We start from the raw sequence: 27970 nt of genomic DNA on the forward strand, positions 1-27970 counted from the left end.
TTTTTATTTGACAAGTAGATAACCTTCCAAAAAAAAGCTTGTGTAAAAAAAAGCCATTCTTAATAAACGCGTAGATGAAAACACTCTACGTCTTATTAAAAATAATAAAGATAAGAAAAAAACAACATAAAAAGAATACCACTTAACGTGAGCTAAAATTCTGGAATAAAATGAGCTAAAAATCTTAAATGAGCTAAAATTCGTGAATTAAGGATTATAACAATTTTATTTTTTAATTAATTTTATTGAATGTTCTAAGGGAAATATTTTAACTATTCGAAAGCTATCGAGTATAGTTAAATTGTGAGTTTATAAAAATCCAATACTACTCAATGATAATGAAATATCGCATGGGATGCACATAATATACGTTTCGTTAAAATTTTTTTTAATTTAGTTACAACAAAGATATTTTCAACTGCATCACCAGAAGAGATCTCTGACAAAAAAAAAAATCAATAAAAGATTAAATAGGTCAATTTCATGAAACGTAAGGGTTGATCGTGTACAAAATGGTATAAATGGTCTGAATTGAGGCTTTGTTTTAGTTGGATAAAGTAAATAATACTCGTTCTAAAAAGGGATTACTTTTTATAATTTTAATGAATTATTTCGGTTTCAATTGTTTGTTATAAAAGAGAGATGATTGTTTTCGCAGAAATATGATAAAAGAATAAAGTATTTCTTGATTTTAAAGCAATTGTTATGCTAGTTAATAAGATCATCTGTAATCCCTATTACAGACGATCATTCATCTCATCCTCTGTACAGTAATGCTTAACTGCGGCCCAGGAGATTAAAAAAAACAAAAAAACAAAAAATACCTATTACGTACTAAGGTATCCAAGTTCAAAAATTTGCGACAAGGAAGTCTATGTTGTAAAAACTAACACTGTACGAAGCATAGAAATCTGGGCATTGGTTGTAGGAACCTTTTCGCATGTATACTGATAATTTTTTTGCCTGTTTTTATTTCATACACTATATGTAATAAAAATTATTAATAACAGATAATAATAGTAAATTAAATTAAATAAAATAATAATAATAAAAATTATCCCCTCGCATTACGGCGCGAAAGCCTACTGCAGTGTTAATTATCTGCAATAACTCGATTATTTGTTAACGGATTATAACAAATGACATTTCATTTTGTTCAAAATAAAATGCTTAATAAATTTTGTGAAAGTAAAAATTTGATCAAACAAATAATTAAAAAATTAAGATTGCAGATATTTTGAAATTGGTTTGGCGAAGTTTTCAAAATTTTTTATTTTGTAGAACAGTCTTAGATTTGCCAAATTTAATTAAAGTAGGTTTACCGTTCTTGAGAAATAATTTTTTTTGTTGAAAATCACAAAATAGCGTCCAGAAGGAGAGCAAAGCAAAATAGAACTTACATCGATATGAACTTTTTTGTTCATTTTAATGTCCTGAATCAGTCCTTGAAGTTCGGCAAATACGTTCGCCAAAACACTCCGTATAACTTAAATAAAAAATCTGACTTGGACACCACATGACTTTCTTGTACCCCTGTTAAATTACATATACAAAATTTAAATATAAATCCAAAATTTTAACATTCTACGGCTTATTGTTTTTTGAGTTATGCGAGAAACATACGTACGTACGTACAGATGTCACGCCGAAACTAGTCAGAATGGATTCAAGGATGGTCAAAATGGATATTTCCATTGAAACCTGAAAACCGAAATTTTTCGCGATCACAATCCTTCCTTTACTTCGTACAAGGATAAAAAAATCGGATGTGGACACCACATACATCCTTGTACCTCTATTAAAATACGTAAACACATTTTTTTTTAAATGAAAAGTATATAAAATTTTATTTCATTAATAACTTCTGATATTTTTCATATTCTTTTTCTTTATTGTTATTATTCAATTATTTATTGTAATATTTTTTTTTTACAGAGGTTAATAATTGTTAATAAATCAATATATTTAAAATAAAAAACAAAGTTAAAAAAAAGGATCTGAAGTGTGATTCGAACCGATGTGGCTTTCTCTTATAAGATCCAAATATTTCATTAATTAAAATTTTATTTAGCTATAACTCTTGACCCAATGCAAGTACCACTTATGATATATAGTTGAAAAGCTCTCAATGAGAACTTATTACTGCAGCAAAGAAAAAGTCCAAAATCCATATTTTTTGAGTTTTGGGCTTTTTTTGTCATTTTTGGTTAAGTCGATTGCAAGCGGAAGGGGGCAATTAGATGTTACAGCAGTCCTAAATCAAAATTTCAACATCATACGGCTAGTCGTTTTTAAGTTATGCATACATACATACGTACAGACGTCACGCCGAAACTAATCAAAATGAATTCAGGGATGGTCAAAATGGATATTTCCGTTGAAATCTGAAAACCGAATTTTTTTGCGATCATACTACTTCCTTTACTTCGTGCAACAAAGTAAATATCTGACAACATAGTGGTATGACTTTCCCACCGCGCGGATTTTTTGTGATGCATGGCTGATGTACACATACGCACACAATATAATTTAAAATACTTATCATTTTATTTAAACATTTTTTTTGGTTTATTTAATTCAATATGTCTAACTAAAGCGCGTACCGTATTTCATTCGCGGAAATGACCGCGCCACTTAAAGCGGCCACTTTACCAATTCGCGGCCAATTCTACCGCTCACCTGTGACGTTCCAACACCTGGTCCCGCAGGCTAAGCAGAAAAATAAAGAAAGACGACTACAGCATCTGTACGTCAGTGCTACACTAGCGCTTCGTTTGGTAAGAGGGGTTACTAATGACATATAAACCCAGTAGTTTATTTAGAGAATTTTTTGGTTGGGGATATGATTTTTCAAAATTTTTTTGAAAGATAATTTTTTTTTTATTGTTAACCAATGTGCCTAAGAAAAATAAGACCTTAATTAAGCGAAATCTCAAGATACTGAGGGTGACCTTACTGTACAGCCTCTTGACCTTTTAAATTGAAAATTTAATGACATCAATGCCCCATATATAGAAGTAACGTGACCTTGTTTGACCAAAATCGGTCGAGTAGTTCTGGAGATATAAGATGATTTAGAAGTCAACAACCGTAAAACAAACACACACACACACACACACACACACACACACACACACACACACACAGAGAGAGAGAGAGAGAGAGAGAGAGAGAGAGAGAGAGAGAGAGAGAGAGAGAGAGAGAGAGAGTGAGAGAGAGAGAGAGAGAGAGAGAGAGAGAGAGAGTGAGAGAGAGAGAGTAAATTACTCATTTTTCTACAACAGCAAAGTACTAAAATTCGAAATAATTTTTATTATGCTATAGAAGATGCCAGATACTCCCAAGTGCCTCAACTATTTATTTTTGTAATAGTATTTTACTCATAAAATTCACTGTAGAAGATATAATAACATTAAACATTTTTTATTTCTTTGAAATTATATGTAATAATATTATTTTCTAATTCCTGTTATTCCAATTATTTGCTTTCAGAATCTACGTATTAAGAATGTGGTTCATAAAATGTTAAGTTAATATTCAGTTACGTTTCTATGTTACCGTTAACAGTTATGGAGTACAATTAGCATGCATTTATTGTTAAGTTTATGACATTTTCTTCGTAACTCATACATAGTTTATACAAAGTTTATTGTGTGTCATTAAATACAGATTGTTAATTATATCTCTGTTAAAGGAGTATTTTGTAGGCCGAGTAAAAAATTAAAAATTAAGATTCCGCCTTTCTCATGTTACCTGTAACTTTTGATGCTGCATTTTCTTATTTAACTTTCGTATTAAATCATTCATTACTGACATAACTTCTTAAATGTTTACTAACTTAGATTTTATGGTAATTTAATTTTACTTATCTAATAACAAACTTTTGTTTAAATTATTTAAAAAAAACTGTTATAAATAAAATATTGCGTAATCATTATTAAATTATTCATTGTATTTACGTATCATAAAAATAATAGTTCAAAATAATTATATAATTAAAATAAAGCATTTAAAAACGTGTTAGGTAAATAATGAAAATACTTATTGAAATAAATATAAAATTCTATAGAGCTATAATAATATTTTCAATATTTTTCGCGTTAAGTATAAGTCTATTAGTAATTATATTGAAATAAGTTTTATTTTAATAAAAACATTTCAACTGAAATTGTTTATTTATTTTTCTTTGAATTTATTTTTGATAGACAGGTTTTGTGTATTTTTTCATTATTATTTGTTCTACAGTGATGTTTGCATCAACATACTATCACATCTTAGACCAAACGTGAGTCAATAATCTTTGCCTCCCTCGCTTTTTCTTTGAGTTTTCCACAAAAAGCAAATAAATTATTTTACTAACATTATTTTATTCTATACACGTAAATTCCCGCACAAAAAAATTATATGTATGTAGTTTGTTGATTCATTTATTGAAACGGTTACAATTTATAAAAGCTCACATAAGTTTAATTCTATTTGAAATACTCTGCTCTTAAATATCATTAAACTTATATAAAACACAGATCAAATTAAAATATTTCCAAACATACGTCGTTTGTAAAATTAAAAAAAAAAATTACATTACATATCTCTTACGGTAAAAGTTGAAATCTCTTCCCTTTCTTTTTCCTGTTTAGACTCCGGTAATTACCTTTCAGATAATACTTCAGAGGATGATATGTATGAGTGTAAATGAAGTGTAGTCTTCAACAGTCTCAGTTCGACCATTCCTGAGATTTGTGGTTAATTGAAACCCAACCACCAAAGAACAGTGGTATCCACGATCTAGTATTCAAATCCGTGTAAAAATAACTGACTTTACTAGGTGAAAGCTATTCCCACATTGAGTATGAATCACTTAAAACGAAATCAGTTCAACAGATTATAAAAATATAAGAAATATTTATAGAAGTTTTTTTACCAGTAAGAGGTGTATTACCCAGAATAATTATTGCAAGACGTGAAAAGTCATATTCTACAAAACTCAATTAGAGAAAAGTAGAAAAGTAATAAGTTCAAGTCGATTGGTTGATAATCAAAAAGTTAAAGAATTTGTAAACCTCCAATTTTCATGACTTTTATCAACCACTTTTACTAAAACAACAATTCCTCTGGATAATATTTCTAATTTACAGTGATATTTTTAAAAAAAATATCTCTCAGTATCTTTCAACATTCATCATCCAATTTTTCCAAAACTTTAATTGTTGCTGATTACGTTAACCCACCTTCAGTTTATTCGGATTAACTGTATTTATAACCTGAACGTAGGAGATGTTTGTCGAATGAAACATCTCCAGCTATACCCCAATAAATCCTGTAGCCAAAACTGCAATAGTCTTTCTTCCTTGTAACCTTTTCCCTTTTTGGTTTTATAAATACATATGAGTTAATTATAGATCCAAATTTTAAACTAAATTTCTTTCCTTCAAGACAGGAATCCAAAGACAGGAAGATCCAATAGGGCGTTATCGGGAATTTCTAGTTGGTTCATACATCAGTAGAGTTAAAACAAGAAATCTGTTACTTTCTGACAGTTAAAATTACATCTTCAGCTCATATAAAATTAAACAGTCCTTCTATAATATTTATAGATCTAAAAACTAAATTCCGCAAGAAAAAATTATGGTCACAGACTTATAAATAATTCTCACCATTTCAATATTTGATTTCTCAAATTACACTAGATTTTTACTCTTGATACCTCATAAAACTTATGAACTATCATCATCGCTATAGTTCAATAGGTTAATTTTCACGTAACAAATTTTAGAAATATAAGAGGTTATTCTTTTAGGTATCATGAACTTTTTTTTGCGTGTTTAATTCCTAGGAAACAGGAAATTTTTTGCTGGATATATTTTAGCTACCTACATAAAACTTTTGATTGGTAATGTTCTGTTCTATATAGGTAAACATGCTCTTATCTCCTCAAAAACCTATAATCGTATCTTCAAAAACTGCGCCATCTTCCTTGGGAGTCCTTGACCATTCTTTTGGGTGCGGTAGTTTGTCCTAGTGCGGATCACAATTTGCTACTCACATCTGAGTAAAATACCTCGATCTCTAGAGAATGAGCACACGTGGCCTGGGAAGGTTTTTATACTTACCTGAATAGGCATTTGTTTTTGTTTCTTTCTACAGTTCCTCTGAGATCAGATCGTTCTTTCTCGCCACCCTTCCTTTATTATCCTTAATTCTTATATTTTTCTCATATTTTTATTATCTTAATTCTCATTATTGGTTTTGTGGAAGTAAGTCTGACTGCACTAATTTCTCTGTAGTGAGGATGCCAGGACCTGAGGAGCCAAAAAATCTTTGTTGTTTGGTAGGGAAGCTGCAAATACATCGACAGAGATTTCATATCCAATAGATGCACAATTTGCCTTATGGTTCAAGCGCCTATCGGATAAAGCTGGCCTTCCTCATTTCTCAAAAATACAAATTCCAATCACTGATGTAAATTTCCATGCCCTCTGAATTAATCCTTATCAACGATTAGTACGTAGGCACCTGCCGTTTAAATGAACCGTTAGAAATTGAAAGAATGAGGTGATGAGTGAACTTATCAACGAAAGCAATTTTTTCGTATGTCTCCATTATTCTCTATTTTGCACTTCTAGCAAATGCTACATCTTACCTTCTGTAATGTTTTCTTCTTAATTATGTTTCATAAAGTAAACTAGAACCTAATACTTCCAACACATTCACTAAATTTTGGTTATACGATTTTGGTACTTTGGACTCAGGGTACCTGAAAACGTCGATAAATACAAAAAAAAAATGCTTTTAACTATTAGCAACAATTTGTAATTTCTCGATAACATATAACATTCAGAAAAATAGTATTGTTTAGTGAAATTTATTTGCAGTCTTTAAAAGAACTATAAAAAAGCTGGTTACAATTTTCTGTAATTGAATACAAATCTTTTTCATTATCTTCCAAAAACGTTTTTAAATAAAATAAGTTAGTGAATTCCAAAACCAGTGTTAATTTCATTAGGAAGTAGCATACATAAATCACTTCTTATCTGTTGTAGTTATTTTGAATATGTCGTTGTTAATTTCCGTTGCTCCGGCAAATGGAATGTAACAAATTCCATGTGATATCCAACTTTAATGTAAAATCCAAATTTTTCAACAACCTACTAAATGTTTATTTTAGAATAATAAAGATTACATTATAATATAGTTATTATTATAATACAGATATTTTAGAATATACAAAGTAAGTGATTCTTCATTTCAATTGTCAAAGAGATAGAGGTAAATAAAAATGAGCATATATTTTTCATTTCAAAATACGGCAATAAAAAAATTTAATTGTAATCGGTCCACATTTATACAAGATGTCATAATAATCATAAACTCATAAACACTTTAACAAATTTAGTACCTTTAATAACCGGAGTTACGAATCAGTTAAATGTTTAATGAACTGTAAGTTTTATTCATTGATGAAGTCGTTTAATAGTTATCTGAAATAAATTAGCAAATTAAGTCATATAGGCTGAGTGCTCCGCTGTCGCTGAGCACTGCGGCGTCTCCTAGGTAAACTGTCAACGAGGTCGGTTTGTCTAGAGTGGGGAAAGTGGTGAGAGAACGACTGAGTCATCTTGAGTAATATCGCCGGGTTTTCTTGACGGACCAACTGTCAAAAGAGAAGCGAACTGTCGAAGGAGGAGAAGCTGTTAAATATGAGTCGTTTCAATTGACAGGTGTATTGGTAGACGGAACGGGTAGCTGAGAAGAGAGGCAATTGCAACGTGTCTAAAGGAGGGGTATGGTTGAAAGACGAGCAACCATCTTCACTGACACGACGGGCAAGACGGGCGTTACGAAAGAGCAAAAAGGAATATAAATATGAAATACTGGGTACCAAACGGAAGAAATATGACGAATTGTGTGAGCACCTGATGAGTGACATATGGGTGGGACACCTTCAGAATTGTCAGTGGAAAATTTAGCAGGGCTTATCCTCACCATCATGTCATTTGAGTTGACGGATGAGATAGCTGCGGTTGATATACCGATCTTTACATAGACAGAGTTGCTGCGTGTGGAATCCATGGTTGGAAGACGGTAGAATCTAGGGATAAATGGAATCCCTGACGAGGTGGTGCTCCTGGTGGTGAAGACTATATCTAAGAAAGTACTTTCAGCGTTCAACAACATTCTACTAGATGGAGTGCTCCAACGTAATGGAAACGAGCGAAACTGATTCTTTTGCGGAAACCCGGTAGCGATGTCGATGATCCGGGAGGGTACCGACCTGTTTGCTTGCTTAACTGCAAGTCGAAACTATTTGAAAGATTGGTGACAGAGAGACTTGAGAAGGTACTTGATCGTGGGGAGTGACTCAGCCAACACCAACTCGGCTTTTGTAGGGGCCTCACCATTACCATGGCAATCAACAAGGTCATGCAAGGTGGTAGATGAGGCAGAGGGTGGTTCCTGGAGGAGGCGATCCATCACGGCGGTGCTGCTGTTGGATGTAAGTAATATGTTCAATTCGCTGTCGTTCGGGTGGGTGGTTCAAGAACGTATGGTCCGTTGGTCTAGAGGTATGATTACTGCTTTAGGTAGTCCAAGAACTTACGAAATAGAACATCAGGTCATACTTGGTTAGGCTCATTCAGAACTATTTTGAAGGGAGGATGGTGGTGGGATGTGCAGAAAGTAGGAATTTAGAAATTACTATGCAAGCTGGGGTACCCCAGTGCTCTGTCCTTGTGCCAATTCTGTGGAATGTGCCATATGAAGGAATCCTCAGATTGCAGTTCCCTGAGGGTGTATACTCTACTGGATTCGCAGATGATCTATCCCTGGTCGTTATTTGGAGAACGGAAGATGAGGTTATGGCCAGAGGCTCTGAGGCTGGTGTATGATTGGGTACGAGAAAGGAAGCTCCGCTTAGCAGTGGAGAAAACGAAATTAATTGTGATGGTAGGACATCGTTACTTGCGACCGATAATACTCGCAGTAGGAGGTACTGAAATTACCCCTTGGGACTAAGGCCAAATATATAGGAATTTGGCTCGACAGTAGGAGGTCATTCTCACCTAACGTGAGCAAGGCTGTTAAAAAAGCGAGAAGGACGGTGGCAACGGTCATCAGGTTGATGGGCAGGACCAGTGGACCGAGCTCCTCGAAAGGACCGCTATTAGTGTCTGTGGTATGATCAATGGTGTTATACGCGGTGCCAGTCTGGAAGAGAGCACTGCAGAAGAAGATAGGCAGGCGTAGGCTTATGAGATTGCAACGGCCGCTTGCCTTTACTCTAATGGACCTCCACGTCTCGGCCTGTCGGTTGAATCTCACTTTGCGTCTGCCTCAGACCCCCAGAATAAGATTCACTAGGCCCGGCTATGCCGTCTCTGGGTCCCCACTTCAGGAGCCGGGACTCGGTCTTTATGCCAATGCCTCTAACGGGGACACCTCGAGTGGGGCATCCCCGCCGGGACTCGGTCTTTTGAAGGGACTCGCTCGGGGGTGCGAGAAAAAACAAAAAAAAACGCCCGCTTGCCATTGGTGTGTCTAGGCCTTATTGGACAGTCTCTACAGAGGCGGCACTAGTGATAGCGGCCTTGCCTTCGTTCGACGTAGTGGCAGAAGACAACACAAGGAGAGCAGAGGGCATGCCAAGGGGCCAGGCGAAACAGATGCTTCTGGAAAGTTTATAGACGAAGTGGGATAGGTCACAGGTGGGTAGGTGGACCTGGAGGCTAATCCCGGAGATGAAGCCATGGATAACAAGAACACATGGAGAACTGTCATTTGAGCTTACACAATCTTGTCCAGCCACGGCTGCTTCAATAAGTATCTGTTTGAGAGGAAGCGGAGGAGATCGGATCGGTGCTTCTACTGCGAGAGCAGTGACTCGGCGGAACACACTGTCTTCCATTGCGCTAGGTAGTCGGAGGATAGAAGGGAGGTCCTTGCGGTGATTAGTGAGGTTACGCCTGAGAATATTGTAGCAGCTGTGTTGCATGGTCCTAGAAATTGGGCCTTGGTCACTAGTATGCTTAGTGGTATTCTGAGAACGGAGGGCTATAATACCGGGAAGATGGTGGATGAAAAGAGTCTGGAGGGGAAGAGGAGTAATTGGGCAAGGCAGGAAATTGCAGAAGACCATAGATCCGATGAGGCTACCCCTTCGGGAGCCCCCCCTCATTAGAGGCGAGGAGAAGACCTAGTCCCGGCCGTTCGGCTGGGAACGGAATTGCCGAGTTCAGCGTACTCACTCGGATAGTTAGTGGCATCGGCAACTGAAAAGACCACAGATCCGGTGGGCATCCCCTTCCGGAGGCCATGACTAGAGACGAGGAATGCAGAAGGCCTAGTTCCGGCTGCCCAGGTGATGCTGCTGGGAACGGCATAGCCCGGTCCAATGTGGCGTGGTTAGATGCAGTGATACCCCCCCTGAGCCAAGTGATGCTGGAAATGCGGGTCCAACCTTTAGAGGGCGGGTTGAGCAGAGGGGGGAAAAGTCATACAGGTTACTGCACCTTAATTTTAATGGATATATTTTAATGGATACATTTTAGTTGGCTCTATTAATAATAGATTTTACACATTGAAAATAACATAGTATTTTTACTTAAGCAATGAGTGAAATTCTTTCAAAAATATTAGAACATTTTACTAAAAAAAATTGGCAGCAATGTTGCTGAACGTTTCTGGCATTTACAATTGGATTTACCGTAACATTTTTATTATTCACTTTTAATATATATATATATATATATATATATATATATATATATATATATATACACACACACATATTTTATATTTCAGTTATTTTACTTGAGTAAAGAAAAATAATGTTAAAAGGGTTTAGAATTTTTTGTTAAAAAAGTAAAGAGTTTTTGCAACTAGAATAGATTAAATCCTCTGTTAATGTATTCAGTTTTTACGGTACCATAAAACGTAGTTAAAAATCCTTTTGAATTTTTAAATAAGATAAACTTTTTAACGTTAAAATATTTACTTTGTATCTTGAAAATGAAGGATATAAACCACTTTAATTTTTACAATGCCTCATTTGGAAAAATATATTTTAAAAAACTTTTCAAGGCGGTAGGCTGATTCTGTGAAAACTTAAAATGTTTTTAAATGTAGGGTGCTATTGCAATCTAACTCGCTTGGTTAGAAAATTTTTCTTATCCAGGTAACAGCTCATCTTGCAAACATAAATTCAAATTAATATGTTTCAAAAGTAAATATATGTAACTTTACGTAGTTCCGATTTAATGTCATAGAGATTTATTATCTTCCAGTTCTCTATTTGTGTGTTGTTATACTTTGATTTCGCTTCATTTAGAGAAAAGTATTTTTAAAAATTAAGTTGTTAGATTAAAACAATAAAATACATTGAAGAAATCTTTTTTAGTGTTTGAAGGTAAGGCTAATTTTATGAAATATTGCTTCGGTTGAAGCACTATTTATTCGTTAATTAAAGAAAATTTAATTAATTAAAATTACTGGCAAGAGCAGAACCCCGTTTAATATATCCTTCCTCATTACCTGCTTTTTAATTTTTAAATGATCAATGCCATTATTACTCAAGTAATAATTATTAAAAAATTAGACCAAATTTCGTGAAAGAGCATTTCACTGTTCTTAAGGTACAAAGTCAACAAATACATGGGCTCATTCCTTGAAAAATACATACTAACACAAGGTATTCTGTAACCTAGAATTTAATATTTTTTTTTAATCAAAACATAATGAAACAAATATCCGGAAAGAGATATTTTTTACCCATTATTTTCTCTAGTTTTAAGATTATAAAAACTGTAAAATAAAAATATTAAAAGTAAACAAAAATTTTAAATAAGTAAACAAATATTAAAATTTACTCATCAATTCATAATATTTTATGAATAAAATAAAATTACACTATACTAGCAATAGATGGCTAGTAGACGTTTTGTTTAAAACCAATAATAGATTTTATTAATTAAAAAACAATTAGACAAGCTAGATGAAAACCTAACTACAGTGAATTACTACTCCTAATATAAAAATTCCTATTAATCCGATATTTAATATTGAACTTCGATCAAATAAACGCTGTGCAAAGCTTTAAAATATGGAGACGTACACTTGTTGCGACGTCGACGGGACGCCCTTGGTTAACAGCGTTGCGGTAGATTTTAGAGCGAGGGTGGACTGTATGTGTTCAAAGATGATGAACGAAGACAACACCCTGTTGATTACTGAACGATTGTTTAATTGTATGCTGTCTTGGCGGTTTAAAATAATTTTGTAACATAACATTTCTAGCTTATAACTTAACGTTAAAGATAGCAAACGTAAACGAAATAAAACTTAAAGTAATGCTCATCCGAACAAGAATTGAGAGAGTGTCCATCCGGATGTGACCGCCTTGAGTCAGGTATGAGTGCAGACTGGTAGAAGACGCTACGCACAGTGCTCGACGGAGCAGCTAGTGACGTAGAGTGGCGTGATGGTCTGGTACCATAGTTTGCTGTGGATAGCCTAACCACCGCTCGGTTTCAACACCCGTTGGCAAGAGGGGGTGAAAACGTAACAACACTGAAAAGAATTTCACAATTTGGAGTAAAAGACTTTTCGATCACTAGCATATTCCAGTCTATGTCTAAAACAAAGTATTCACAATAATTTTTGAAGAATATATACACATAAATGAAAAAAAATTGAAATTATATGTGTAATAATTAAATTATAAATTATTGTAATCGGTAGTTAATTGTTTATCCCACTATTTTTAATCTTAAAAACTGTCAAATCGACGATGACAATTATATTTTCTATGATAAAAAGTATAATATGAATTTATATTACATTCTTACACTAATTTTTAATAATATTCGTTAGTTATATATGAATAAAAAAATTATTTATTTTAATTTTTTACGGTTTTGTTTTGATTCAAACTTATTACTGCCTGCCCTGCTTAGTCTTACAGGTAACACAAATAAATTCCTCACACCAATTTTACAATATTGTTAACCATTATTTGAAGATATTTAAAAGATTATGTAAAATCTTAATGATATGAAAACACTGCTTACAAAAATTTTACGCAAAATTTCACTGTTAAGTGTATACTGAATATATTTTTTTTAGGTCCTAATTTAATTTTCAGATGTTTATCAATAAATGTAATAGGCCAATAAATACATAATTATGATTACTTACAGTCGGTGACATAAATAAATTCTGAAGTACCGATATTATTGAAATTAAATGTAAACTATTTATTTATTCTATAGCAGCAATAACAGGCTTTGCCCACTTACATTTACTGATAGATGATAAACGAATTTTGAAAAATGCCATCCTTGACCCGGGATTCCAACCCGGAATCTTCAGATGAAAGGTAGACACTACTACTCTTCAACGGAGATTGGTATTATTGATTTATCAATATTTTGGTGATTTGGAATATCGAGTCCTCAAAATCATGGAATTTAATGAATCCTAAACTAAAATAATGGAATGCTAAGTATGGACACAGGGTGAACTAGTATGTTGTAATAAATTGTAGAAGTACGTGCAATTTATTCATACATGCAAATCTAACAATTTAACTATTTATGGCTCCATAATTGGTTTAAAAATATATCTATGCCCATAAACTTGTATTAAACACTGTTATTATTAAATTATAAAGATTGAACACTTTTAATTTACTGTATAATTAAAATAGTATAAACAATGAGTACGTTAAAAAATTATGAACGTTATGATGATTCAGGAGGATAGGGCAATACTTTGACAACTCATTATAGAGGCTAAAAATAAGAAAAAAGTACATATAAACATAGGTCCAAAAACGCTTCGTTAGCGAGTTATACAGAGTGAAAGATTTAGCCCGAGTTTCAGTTCCTCCGGGTAAATTAAGGCTTTCTGAAATTCTGGGAAGGCCAATTAAGGGACAAATTCAATTGTTTCTTATGGTTTTTGAGTTGGGAAATCGAAAAAATAGGTCCCTTTTATTAACAACAAAACCCGCGAAAACTTAGAAGAAAATGTTACAAAAAAAGAAAACAGATGTGTCTAGTAGGTACAATAATTTTAGACCTACGGAAGTTGGCAACACTGATTTTTTTCATCACAATTTGTTTAAATACTACTTATTGTTGTCAGTTAATTGTGGTAATGTGTTAAACAACCTTTCGCTGATCAATCATGTTTGCAATACTACGTCGAATTCTTATCGTAAAAATTTTAGAAAACTGTTAAGAAGTGTAATTTTGTATTCATTTTACAGTGCATAAAAATTAAGTGTGTTAAAAAAGTGTAATTCTGTTTAATTTTGTTTTGAAAATGCCGCGTATCTTCACTAATGCCGAATGACATGATTTTCATCTATGGATTTTGCAATGGAAGTGCTGCGGCAGTGGTTACTGAATATCGACATAGGTATCCTGGTCGTGTTGAACCAAATCGTAAAGTATTTATTAGAATTTTGAATAATCTTCGTGAGAATGGTACACTTCCTAGCGCTAATATTTCATCTGAACGATAAGCCAATCATGCTGATGAAGATGAAAACATTCAGCATGAATGTTAGGATGAAGCTACTTTTACTCGTAACGGAATAAACAACACACAGAATGCGCATTGGTGGTCTGATGAAAACCCACATGCTACAGTGGAAAAAAATTTCCAGCAACGATTTTCAGTGAATGTTTGGTGTGGTATCATAGATGATCAATTAATTGACCCTTTCATACTACAACATCGTGTCACAGGGAGAAATTATCTGGAATTTTTACGTAATGAATTTATTATATTGCTGGAAAATATTCCCTTAGCAAAACGAATTGAAATGTATTACCAACTTGATGGAGCTCCTACACATTTCCCTTTTCTTTTTTTTGTAACATTTTCTTCTAAGTTTTCATCGGTTTTGTTGTTAATAAAAGTCGACATGTTTAAAATGTTATTTCTTTTTGTTGACATTATTTACATCAATCTTCTTATAATTAAATTCTCTACAATTTATGTTTAAAAAAATGTATGATTTATTGCCAATTTAACAACGTTGTTGTACGTCAAACGTAAAAAAAATGTGTTTTTACCCTATTTTTGACGTTTTACATGGTATATCTTAGAAACAAAGAGAGATACAGTTCTGGAACATATTTTTTCGATTTCCCAACTCAAAAACCACAAGAAACAATTGAATTTGTTCCTTAATTGACCTTCCCAGAATTTCAGAAAGCCTTAATTTACCCGGAGGAACTGAAACTCGGGCGAAATCTTTCACTCTGTATAACTCGCTAACGAAGCGTTTTTGGACCTATGTTTATATGTACTTTTTTCTTATTTTTAGCCTCTATAATGAGTTGTCAAAGTATTGCCTTATCCTCATGAATCACTCTGTATTTCTATAAAAATAGAATACGAGGTCTGTAAATAAAGTAATGAGATTGGTTAAGAAAAACTTTTTATTTACAATCCAATTGTACATGGACTCTACACCTTCAAAATAGTTCCCTTGGGAAGCCACGCAACGCTTCAATCAGTTTTCCCACTCTTCATAGCAGTGTTGGAACTCAAAAACCGTAGTATCTTTCAAATGGTCGATTACATTAATTTGTATGTTTTCTAGTGTTCCAAAACAGTGTCCTTTGAGGTGGTTTTTTTGAAGCCGGGAACAGGAAGACGTTGCAGGGACTCAAGTCAGGTGAATAAGGTGGTTGAAAAAACAGGAATGTTTTTTCTTGCCAAAAACTCATTAATTGAGAGTGCAATGTGACAAGGTATATTGTCATGATGCAGCATCTAATTGTCTTTGATGGCTGGTCTTACGGGGCAATTATTTTCAGCAGTCTTTCAAGAATTTCTCGTTAAACATATTGATTTACAGTCTGTCCTATAGGCAAAAACTCCTTATGGACAATGCCATTACTATCGAAGCAACAAATTAGCATGGCTTTGAATTTTGATTTGCTCATTTTTGTTTTTTTGGGATGTGGTGAGTTTGAAGTGTGCCACTCCTTGCACATTTGATGAACTGTAGTACGGTTCAAATTCAATTGTTCTGCAGTCACTTCGACAATTAATCGCCGGTGGTACCATATCAAGTCTCTGATTCGCTAAACATTGTCGACACATTTTGACGTTACCGGTCTTTCAGAGCGTGGATCGTCTGCAACTGATTCCCGGCCATCTGAAAATGCTTTAAACCACCTAAAAACTTTCCCTTTTCAATTTATAAAAAGTTTCAGTAGCATTCACACCGAGTTTAACAGAAAACTTGATTGCACAACGTTGATCGTAATTAGTATCACTCGTTTTTGTAATGCACAAATAAAACTCGTTTCACGAAAGATTTGTTTACATCTCACATGACAACAATTGACTAAACTTATAATACCTAATGTAAATCAGTTGTTCATATAACCATATGTTTACTATTAACTTTACAGTGTTGCCGCTTTGGCTGCCAAAAATAACTAGTCTCATTACTTTATTTACAGACCTCGTATGTATAGTTAAAATAAATCTAAACTTAAATAAATATATACAGTTAAACACAAATTTAATGCTGTATAGTTACAATAAATATGTGCTTAGTTATGCATTATTTAGCTTAGGTAAATCGATATATCGGTTTATACCGTTGACTCCTACTAAAAAAAATTTTTCATCGAAGATGAAAATATTTTGAATTTGTGATAAAAACGTTGAAAAAGATGGTTAAAGTTAAAGGTTTTTAAATAATTGCTTTTAATATGTGATACTGACCTACTCAAAAAATAAATACTAATAAATACGAAATTTAAATTAACTAAATAAATAAAAAAAGTTATACTTATTCTGTTTGTTTTCTTTGCAGGTGACGTGACGGCGTATGGCTGAAGAGGAGTTGCGAGAACTGGCGGATATAAATTTATCTCACCAGTATGGCGGCGGACGGTGGGGAAGCGGTGATCATTATGGAAGCGGATCAGGAGCGTGGGGGCGAAGTCCCGGGGGCGGTGGATCGCTCTCTCACCACAGAGCAACTCCGATGCAAGGACACAGCGTGCGAGCCGCGGAAGCGGAAGATATTATGGGTCGCGGAGGTAGCACCGGACCGAGAGGACGTTCGGGTTTATATTACTCGCCTCCAGGCACTTCATACACGATAGTGGAGCGCCCCCCGCCGCGAGGCACCTACCTTGGACCTACGACCGCCAACAACAATGTTCATAATCAGCAGCATCAACATCAACAACAACAACGCACTCCGGCCGGGAAGAAACGCCCCATATCTCCAGAACAGGTCCTTAAACTCTTTGGTGGTCACGATAACGGTAGTCCTGTTGAGAAGCCTCATCGACCGTCCCCCGGACCCCGTGTCGACCCTCGCACTCTTCCCGTCCGCACTGTAAACATGTCTCGCGGCCCCCCTGGCTCCGATCAGGCTCATGGTTTTGGTATCTGCGTCAAGGGGGGCACCAAAGATTCTGGTTAGTATGTGTATAATAAAGTAATTTATCGTACAATCGTCAACCATATAATTGCATGTTATTTACCCACTGGTTACCATCTAATTATAGATTATTTTTTAAAGTAGTGTTGAAAATCTAGTTTTGTTTCTTCATAAAGAATGATTTAGAAACAAATAAAATTCATTATCTCACAGTAAAATTCTGAAATTGTTTTATTTTATCTGAAGTAAAAATTAATTATAATATTCAATCGCATGTTGTTCTTTAAGGTATAACGTATACTACTACAGATCTCCCCTTCTAGAAGACTCGATCTTACTTGCTGTAGCACTGATGTACGATTATAAAATACAAAATAATAATTATTTTCAAATTTATTATAGAATACAGATTTGGGAATTATAACTACTAGCACTTTGAATTATTAATAATAATTTTTGATTTTTGATTATAGTAAAAATTAAAATCAAATTTTATTATAATTTTAAGTTAGTTATTCAGTTTATTTAACTTAATTATTATTCTCCTAACGTTTAAATTGTAAAGGAATCAGAATTTTTCTGTAAAAAATATATTTATTTTAAATATTTCACATTAAAAACCTGATGCTTTATTAACAACTAATTTTTTTAATTAAATTAGTCATATGAATCATATTTAAATAATTCAAGCAATAGTAGAAAGAGAATTATTGGATTAACTGAATAATTTTTTTTCATCGGAAGCATTTTCTTATTACTAAATACCCATTATCATTATTCCTTCAATTTTTAAATCGTAATCGCTATAGAAGTCTCATTACATATCGAACACATGTAAAATTCATTAAAGTTAATTTTATGATTCATTAAAAAGTTTGTAAAATGTATTTCTAGTAGGCATTTTGTAAATTTTGCAAGATTATGTAAATCTTTTTCTTTAGTTTTATTGTATTTTTGAATAATATATTCTAATCTTAAATTTGTTAAGATTACGAAAACTGGTGATTTTTTCCCACTAAGATAATATGAAAATTTTCTGTGTATATTTTTGAAAATAATATTTCAAGTAAGAGTTATTTTGTTTTCTGACTGTAAGAAAATTTCAGTACTAGTTTTCAATCTAGTGGTAATCTTCAAAGTTATTTTAAACTTTGAAAAGTCGTAAATGGTTTATTTTTAAATAAAACTTTCTGTATTTCATAGAAAAACGCACAAACACATTGTTTTAAATACACTGAAAGAGGATCTAAGAATTCTTTTTAAAGTTTAAATGATAGCAATATTTATTATATAAATAAAAGTAATATTGTTCAAAATTATAATTTTATTTGACGAAAAGCATAGTTTATCTTATCTATTTCAAACAACTGAACAAATTTTCTTTTAAATATCTTCAAAGAGGTAAAAGGTATATTTATATATACAATATAAACTCTCGACCATAACTCTAAACATTTATTGTTTCAAAAAATAATTTTGAATGTTTACAGTATTGTATCTTATTAACTTAATGAATCCTTAAAAGAATAATTTAATTTTTTATACTAAAAAGTGGTTATCTTAAACACCCACCGACTAGAAAATTATTGTGTTGTTTTCTTAATAAAAAGCTTTTGTCTGAAACACTTTTTTAAGATTGTGTTTAAGATAGAAGCTAAAAAAAGGTAAAATGTATCATTAAGTATGTATTTTTGTACGAAAAATTGTAGTATGAGTATATGCATGATTTTATTGTTGATATAGAGCATGAATATCGTAAAATTGTAGTTATAGTATTTATAAAATAAACGTATATAATTTTTTTTTTAATTTTATTATATTACGTAGTATAATGGGTTATTATGACAATACTAATAACATGAAGTTGTACCAGGCTTTGTAAAACTATGCTCGTTGTACTGGTAGTTCCTTTAGGTCCACTAAACATTCTTTTTGTGATTAAAGCTATTTGTTTCTAATTCATAAATCTGAATAATACATTAGATACATTCTTTCAAATTTTATTTTGTATAAAAAAAACAACACTAATATTGTAAATATTTTCAATACGTGACTTTTTAAAATTATCGTTCAGTTATAAATTATTCCATGAACCAAACTGTAAGGGATTAGGGGATGGATAGGCCGTGCTTCAAAACTTAATTTCCTACTGTACAAATGACTTTGAGTGGTATTCATCACGCATAACCTCCTTTGACTTTCTCTATTAGAGAAGATGGGAAACTAATTAATTACTGTAAAGTTGACTACAAATGTCATGATCATTAATTTTTGTCTTATGAATTTATGTAAGTATATTACTACCATAATATAGGAGTTGTAAACACGAAATGAGACACAAATCACTGAAAATTATGTAATCTTTCTCAGGGTTGACAAGAATTCTATATCAGAATTACTAGGGTAGTGAGGAGTGATGACATTCCTTTTACCGTTTTTTTCTTCATCATCTCATATTCTCGTTGTTGGTTGCGCGGACCTTTTGTATAATTAACATAATTCCTCTCAGAAAAAGGAACTATCACTAGTTTCACTTGCATCTTAGATGTTCTACAAGTGCTACAAATTTCTTTACCTTTTTCTATAGGAAAGTATATATTACTATTTTTTGTAAACAGGGAAAACACTAAAAACATGAAAAAAATGATTTTAATTGAGGAAATGTGCCATCTTACCCGTCCAACGTATTAATATGATAAAAATTGAGCTGCTTCGGTATCAGATATGTGATGAAACATCTTTACTATTCATTAATGAGGAGCGTAGTTCCCTTCTATTTATTTCCGTAAACTTGTTATATTACTATTTTGTTATCACTATTATTATTATCACTAATAACGTCATGGATTTGTTTTTGGTTTGTTCTTTCTTTAGACTTTTGTGATCTCTGATATCTTTGTGATCCCATTCAATGCGATGTGTTTATTTACATAGACTTTATTGTATATATGTAGTTTATTTATACATGTACGTTTTACTGAGGGTTTTCGCTGGAAACCCTTAATCAAGCGCTTTTTGTAATGCGATTTACTTGTGGTTCCTTATTCGAAACCGAATACACGATTTGTAAAACTAAAAAAAAAAAAATTGAAATGAGCACCCCCTCTCTTAAAAGGGTTTAATAAACTTTCTAAGCTTTTTAATCTGTAAATCGTCAGATTTACAGATAAAAACCTTTTTTTAATTACCTCTAAATGAGTCATTGTCTACATTCATCCTTTATTACAGTAGTTATAAATTTCCACCGGTAAAAATACAGTTCTATAAATTTTTCGGTTTCTGAAATGTAATGGATAAGGCCTTCGACTTTAATGCGTTATGGGTTACTTCGTGACTTATCAAACCAATGTCTATTGTTAAGAGATTTTAGAGGTAAATTATGATAGCCTCTTTCAATGGTCTAAAACTATTTTATTCTCCTTAACCGCTACAAGATTCATAATATTGTACAACTTAATGTTGCATTCTATTTTATGTTTTTTACAATTTTAACTTAAAATCCTATTATATATCGGTTAAAAGGATTTCTTATTGTTTATTTGTTTAAGTTCTGTATATTAATTACGTTTTGAGTTATGCTGTTATTTTATAACAGATTTTTATTTTAATCTTAGAAAAGTACTTATTAACAAGTACTTATTTTGTTAATAAGTACTTTTCTTTTTAATTATTATTATTAAAGTACTTATTAAATTTCACAAATAAATGAAGTACTCTATTAAAGAGTAGTAGAAAGTCGAAAATAATATGCAGCTGAGCTCCCATGAGTACATATACTAATCGATTCTTTGAACTGCTTATTTTTCAAACTGCTAAAGGTAATGTGAGCAGTTATTTTCAGTGTTTTATATTATGTAATTAAACGCGAAATAGTTTCAGATCAGTGAAATACTACAGGCCGTTACAATTGATAGGAGGATCCAGGAAATTGGGCTGGGATATGCAGTTTTACATTGTTATTGTACTGCAGACACTACAGGTATTTTCCGGCCTTCCGTTACTCATACTTTGCAAAAAAGTATTTTTATGTATTCCTTAATTTTCAAGAAATGAAAGAATACAGATAATTACACATGATTAAGTTTTATTCCTTGTTTCCTCTTTTTATTTCGTTCTTTATTACTATCTTCTTCTTGTACGAGTATTACCTTTTTATTTGATAAATTTATTTTTTATTGGAGAATTTGGAATTTGGAAGGGACATTTCACACACACACACACACACACACACACATATATATATATATATATTTATATATGCGGCTATATATAACGCGTTTTCATTATATATATATATATATATAATGAAAAAAGTTACGTTTTTCTTCTCATTCAAAAAAAATTAAATGTCGTGTATACGTATATTATTTTATCTTTATCTAATTATTTTGGGTATATAAAATCCTAATTTAATTACCAACTTCAAAAAATAACCCTGAAATAAGGCTTCAATTTAGACTAAAATACATTTCTTGAAATGAATTGTCGTCATTTGATTTTTTATATTGATCTAGTCCTATTATCAGTTGATAAACAGCCTATTCGCTATATTTTCCGAATGCTTATTTTTTCTACACGATTACCACAATTTTATTCTTCTTCTTATATTTATAGTCTTCTTTATATTATTTCAATATTACTCTGTCTTTATTTGTTTTTTTATAATAAATTATAAATAAATTATTACTTAACTGATTTATGTAGCCATTGTACGTAACTTTTAATAATTTTCTTTAAAATTTAACTAATTAATTAATAAACTCTGTAACAAGTAAGTCCGTGTATAAATATTAAAATCTACAACTATCAACGAGTACTGTACTATAGGCTGTAGATTGGTTGGAAACAATAAACCGGTATGTTTACATTTTAATCATGAAATACGAGTCAATAAACATTGAAATGTATTTCCATTTAACTATCCTACACGTCTGTAATTAGAGAAAATATTATTTCAGTTAATTTGTCTTTTAAAAGATCAAACGGAATTTTGAAATAGGATTTATTAGACAGATTTCATCTGATAATTAATCCTATTAAAAACGCAAAGTTCTATCTTCAAAAGAACCGTAAAAATAAATTGAAAACACTGAGTTTATTAGTTATTTTAAAGCAAATTTAGAATGGTTACCTTTCACTTTTCGTTTTGATTTACTTTATAGATTATTGTGAACGTATTTCTATTTATGATTTGGGTACAAATGTATAAATATAATTTAAAAGGAAGATTTAATATTTTACGGTGATATTAAAAATAAAGATATGTTTGCTTTAGGTGGATTCGTCTAAATTTTTCCTAAAAAAGATTTGTTTTTTTTTTTTTTTGTTTTTTTTTTAATAAGGAATCTTTACCTCTGTACGTAAAAACGAGAGTAAAGAAGCCTTGTTCCATAAAAAAAATCTAAAAATTTTTTATTTTATACTGTATCTCCCATACTCTGTTTTATATTTGTGATAACTGTAAGATTTTTATTTGAGAGCAATAGAATAATAAACACTAATGAAACCAAATTACTCGACATTTTTCTTATTATTGCAATCAAGGGATTCATATTTGTAAGCACAGCTATGCTATTTGGAGCATTTGATGTCTCATTTCGGTCGTTTATTACTGTGATAATTGAGACAACCACTACACACTTAGATTTTACGTAGATCCTTTAGTAAAGTAATTTCATATTGTAAATTTCAATTTATTGTAATTTTTAAATCACATCTTTGTTTTAGAATTACAGTAATTTTTTATATTTCTAGTTTAGAAATAGAGAAATTAGAGATTAGGGGTTCTGCTGTACTCAAGGGTCATTTCCGACATTAGGTTGTATTGACATCGATGAAATCCTAGAAACGATTTCTGGCACCCCTACTAGATCAAACTACTCAGAATGCACTGACTATTCAGGTGTTGCTGTCCTCAAAATAAACCGAACAGAGTCCGATCTATATCCAAAATAAGAAAAAGAGATGAAAAACTAGGTAGTAAGTAAAGAATATTTATCAGTACCCATTGGTTCGCTAGTACCCGGTCCGGTTGTAATCCGCAGGTAGTTGATACCAAATCCGTCTGTAAGCTCTTGGAAGATCGATTTCTTTTTATCCGGGTAGTGGTCAGGATTATAAGTAATGCTGGTTACCAATAATTACCGGCTATAACCGGTTGATCAGAATCGGCTGAAATTTGTTTAATTATAAAAATTGTTTTTTTTCGCAGGAGTTACAGAGAGAGTTAAGATTAGGGTTAAGCTCTGGGTTCAGGAGCATCTTTGCTTAATAACAAATTTTACAGCATATTTAGTTTAAATATAAATAGATCTACTAGACTATTCACACCGGAATTTCTGGTAAAGATTACTAGTTCAGTTTATTTAAATTCAATATATACCGATCTTGTTCTTTGATACACGGAACGGTTTGTAGAGACAGTTACAACAAAATAATAATCGGTTAATAAGAGAAAGCTCGGATCTGTCTTATTTTGTACATCAATTAAATTATATTTGAAGAACTCAAAAATATCGGATATTAGACAGAAGAAAACTAATTTTGAGTTACTTACCATAATACACCGGAACCTTTAACTGTCATTTTCTGCCTCTTCCTCGTTGATGTTTAGTAGGAGTAAATGTAAGAACACTACTGTTTAAAGGTAACTAATATAAGTAGTGGCCTTTAAATAAGCATATCGAGCCATTTTCTGTTTTACTCCGTGTAATGCGTCATCCTTAGCCTTTATGAAAGTTGTTTTTAAAAATAATTTTTTTTTATTCTTTCACAATATTCTTCTTTCCATTTTTATTTTGCTCCATTTTCAAGCATTAACAGTGTTGTTTCTTTCTTATACTTATAGCTAATACAGTTTTTAATCAATTTTTCGATGTTAAAGTCTTTTTTTTTATAATTCTTCTATTATTTCTCCACAGTAAAGACGCAAATTTCTTTTTTGCCAATTACCAAAGATAACCGTTATAAAATAAAAATAGGTACCAAATAAGTAAAAAAATTCTCAATTTATAAACTAGATTAATTATATAAATACCCTGACATTTATACTTGAATACTTTATATTTTTAAATACCTAAACTCTTTTGTTTACATATTATAGCTTTAACACTTGAAAAGATATACGTAACATTCTATATAATTGAAAATATTGTAAATATTGCAATAAAGGTTAGCTATTATATCAATATTTGTAATAATCTAGAGATATTTCTTCATGAAAAAAATTCAAAATATTTTCTTGCAATATTGTAAAACATAGATATAGTACGTGGTAAGCAGTGACGTTTTTATTGCAATATTAACTGGCGTTGACCTATCATCCGGTCTCCATAATGGAAATTGTACCATAATACTAGTGAACAAGCGTTTTTTTTTTTAAATCAGGTTTTTATTTCATGTTTAGTATGAGGCAATGCTACACAAGCTTTAGTCCAACGCAAATGGAACTGGGAATTCTGTTAAGAGAGACCTTGGTTGACACAAACTTAGTTAATAGAATCTCTTACAAAGACCTCTCTAAGAGACTTTTCTAAGACCTCTCGGTCTTAGAGAATATATGATATTCTGACACCAAAACCTAACCTTCAATTAATGATAATTAAAAAATATACATTTTTCATCACAGATTCTTCAAATTATCTTTTATATTTATTTATAAATGTAAAAAGATCTCACAAATTATCAGCTGATATAATTTTTACGATCGGTGATTATGAACTACTTTTTAAATGTACGCACACATACAAAGCTCAATACAGTTATTTTTAATTTAATTTTATGATTTGTTGTATTAATAAATATTTATATTGTATTATCCAAATAGCATGACAAAAAATCCTTCTATTTTTTTTTTATACAGAATGGTAATGGATGTTAAAATAGCGATTAAACATTCATTTCAGTGATAATAATTAAAATCAGGAACATGATTAAATATTAATAAAAATAATGAAATAGTATAAAAAGGAGATTATTGATATTAACCGCCTGTTACACGTAATTTTTTGAGTATAATAAAAAGAGAAGGTTGTTACTGCCGTGCTATTTGTATTACACTGTAAAAAAGAATATTTAATTCATAAAGTAGGAAATTAATTCCACAGTAGATGTACATTTGTTTTAAAATTTTTTATTTATGAGTAAATTAATTTAATATTTTACAGTAATTAAAATGTTACTTTGTATACATTTTTTCTGTATATATTGTATATGATTAATTTTAATTAGATTTTTTTTTGTTATTTTTATTGCATTTTGTATTTTTGCCTGCTATTTTATTCTTATTTTATAATTCTGTGTTTTTGCTTCCTTAACGGAAGAATCTGATGGTAAGTTTATTGTATTATTACTGATTAATACTGTATTTTTATTTTGTTTGTGATCAATAACTTTAATGCATTTTTAATTACAATATTATTAAAAAATCATTCCGCAAACCGGTTTTATTAAAAATTAAATATTTACTAAAATTTCACGTTACTTTACACAAGTAATTTAGAATTGTAGAATTTATGCCTAAAGTAGTCTTGCGAAGAATAATATTTATCTTTTATATAATGCACTATAAATTTTATATCTACGTATTGTTTTCCAGGTCATTGGGTAATGTCTACCTTCTGATTGAACGTATCTTTTAATCTGATTAAGACAATAAATTATAAAACATAAAATATTTAATATTAAATGTACTATTATGCATTAAGTATTCCATAAATTGTAATCAAGTACCTTTTCTTAATATACTACATATATTAAATTTCCTTAAAATTATAGTACGATAATTATATTACGAAACTTGTGATATGCTGAGTAAGTAAAATATTTATAATAATATTATAAAATATATTTATGACTGCCAAGTATTTTGGCAGCATATTTATCCCACTCATATTAAAAAAATCCGCTTGTGCAGTTCTCCACAAGAAGACTGGCATTTCGTTAATTTAATTTGGTTTTCATACTTTTTTTTAATTTGGTTAAATATTGTTAATAATGGACACAGATAAAGAAAATTCAACGTTCCAACATGCCGCATAATAACAAACGACGCTTCTACCCTGTCCCGTTCAAGTATTTCCGACCCTAAATTCAGCGTAACTCAAGAACGATTCAACCGATCCTTATTAAATTTTCATATGCATAACTTCAGATATACTGCTGAAGCATATCTAAATTTCAATAAAATTGATCAAATAGTTTGGAGATTTTCGAGCTATAACATTTTATACATAGGGCTATAAATAAGGAAACCCCGATCTAAGTGAATGGTATTTTCGTACTCCTAATACTCAAAACGTAAAGAAAATTCATTTTCACCCTACGCTTCCACCATGCTATCGAAAGTATGTAGTACTTTTCTTCGAAAATTCGGTAAAGAAAAGTTCTCATAAACAACAGTTCATTTGAAAATTCTTCGCCTTGCTCTGCAATTTTTTCTGTTTTATGATCCAAAGAAAATTTATCCAAAGATTTATCCAAAAATCCAAAGAACGATTTTAAAATCTGTTAAAAAAAATTTGGTTTTTTTTCTGAGGTTACGGTCATCGACTGCTGTGGTCATTTAGTCCCAAACAGAAATCTGTAGCAAATGAAAAATGCATGCCAGACCATGCCATGTTTGACCCGGGATTCGAACCCGGGACCTTCGGGTTAAAGACCTAGACGCTACAACTCGGCCACGAATTTCGCCTGTTTGGCTTTTTATTTATTTCTGTATGATATGAATTCTGCATGGAAAATACGAAAATTTTACATTTTAAAAATTCAAAATTATTATCAATGTATTTTTTTTAATCATTAAAATATCTGAAATTGCTATTTTTTAAATTAAAAGATAATTTTGATTAACTACTACGTTAGGCATTTCATTGTGTTAAGATTGGCACTTTATTTTTTGAAATAAGACATCAAACAATATAATCGTATTTGTAGAAGAAATTGTTCGTGAAAGATAACTCTCAAATATTAAAAGGTATAGCTTGTATAAACTTATTACTCTACAAAGAAATAAAAAAAATCAAATGGTGAAATTATTAAACTGCAATTACAACAACAATAATATACTTTATTATAAGTACCCAAATTTAAATTACCCATTTTTTTTTAATTACCTGTAAATGAAATTAAAAAAAAATTAAGGAATATAATTTGGTGTTTCAGCTAATAAAAAACTTGCTTTCTCGAGATTTCGAGACTTGAGGGTTTTTTACTTTTTCGTCTGATCCAATTTTATCAGTAATTTATTCTACTTCATTCGATAAGAAAAAAAATTGTTATTATAAATAAAAATGTAATTAATATTTCTTTAAACCAAATAGCATACATTTATGAATTGAGTTTTCTAAAAACTTGTACATCGGTTATCTTCAATAGTGGTGTAGAATCGATTTTTGCTATGTGCATTCAAAGTTACGCAGAGATCGATTAATTATGAAGAGAAAAACAAGTAATATGTGATAATAATACATACAATATAATCATTGTACAAAATTACCCAAAATACTGTTAAAATAATTATGAAAAAACTATGTTCGTTTTTTTCATCGT

General features: G+C 31.2%; 1 protein-coding gene across 1 annotated transcript in view; it reads left to right on the plus strand.

The window, feature by feature from the left end:
• dysc (whirlin protein dyschronic) overlaps window positions 1–27970 on the plus strand; it is an 857123-nt gene that overhangs the window by 254151 nt on the left and 575002 nt on the right. Inside the window, exon 3 of the mRNA XM_075357689.1 lies at window positions 16844–17459. Within this exon, the coding sequence (XP_075213804.1) occupies window positions 16859–17459 (601 nt within the window). The 5' untranslated portion in view covers window positions 16844–16858. The remainder of the gene's footprint in view (window positions 1–16843; window positions 17460–27970) is intronic.

The sequence above is a fragment of the Lycorma delicatula genome, chromosome 2 (assembly GCF_047948215.1).
Source record: "Lycorma delicatula isolate Av1 chromosome 2, ASM4794821v1, whole genome shotgun sequence".
NCBI classification, from domain to species: Eukaryota; Metazoa; Arthropoda; class Insecta; order Hemiptera; family Fulgoridae; genus Lycorma; species Lycorma delicatula.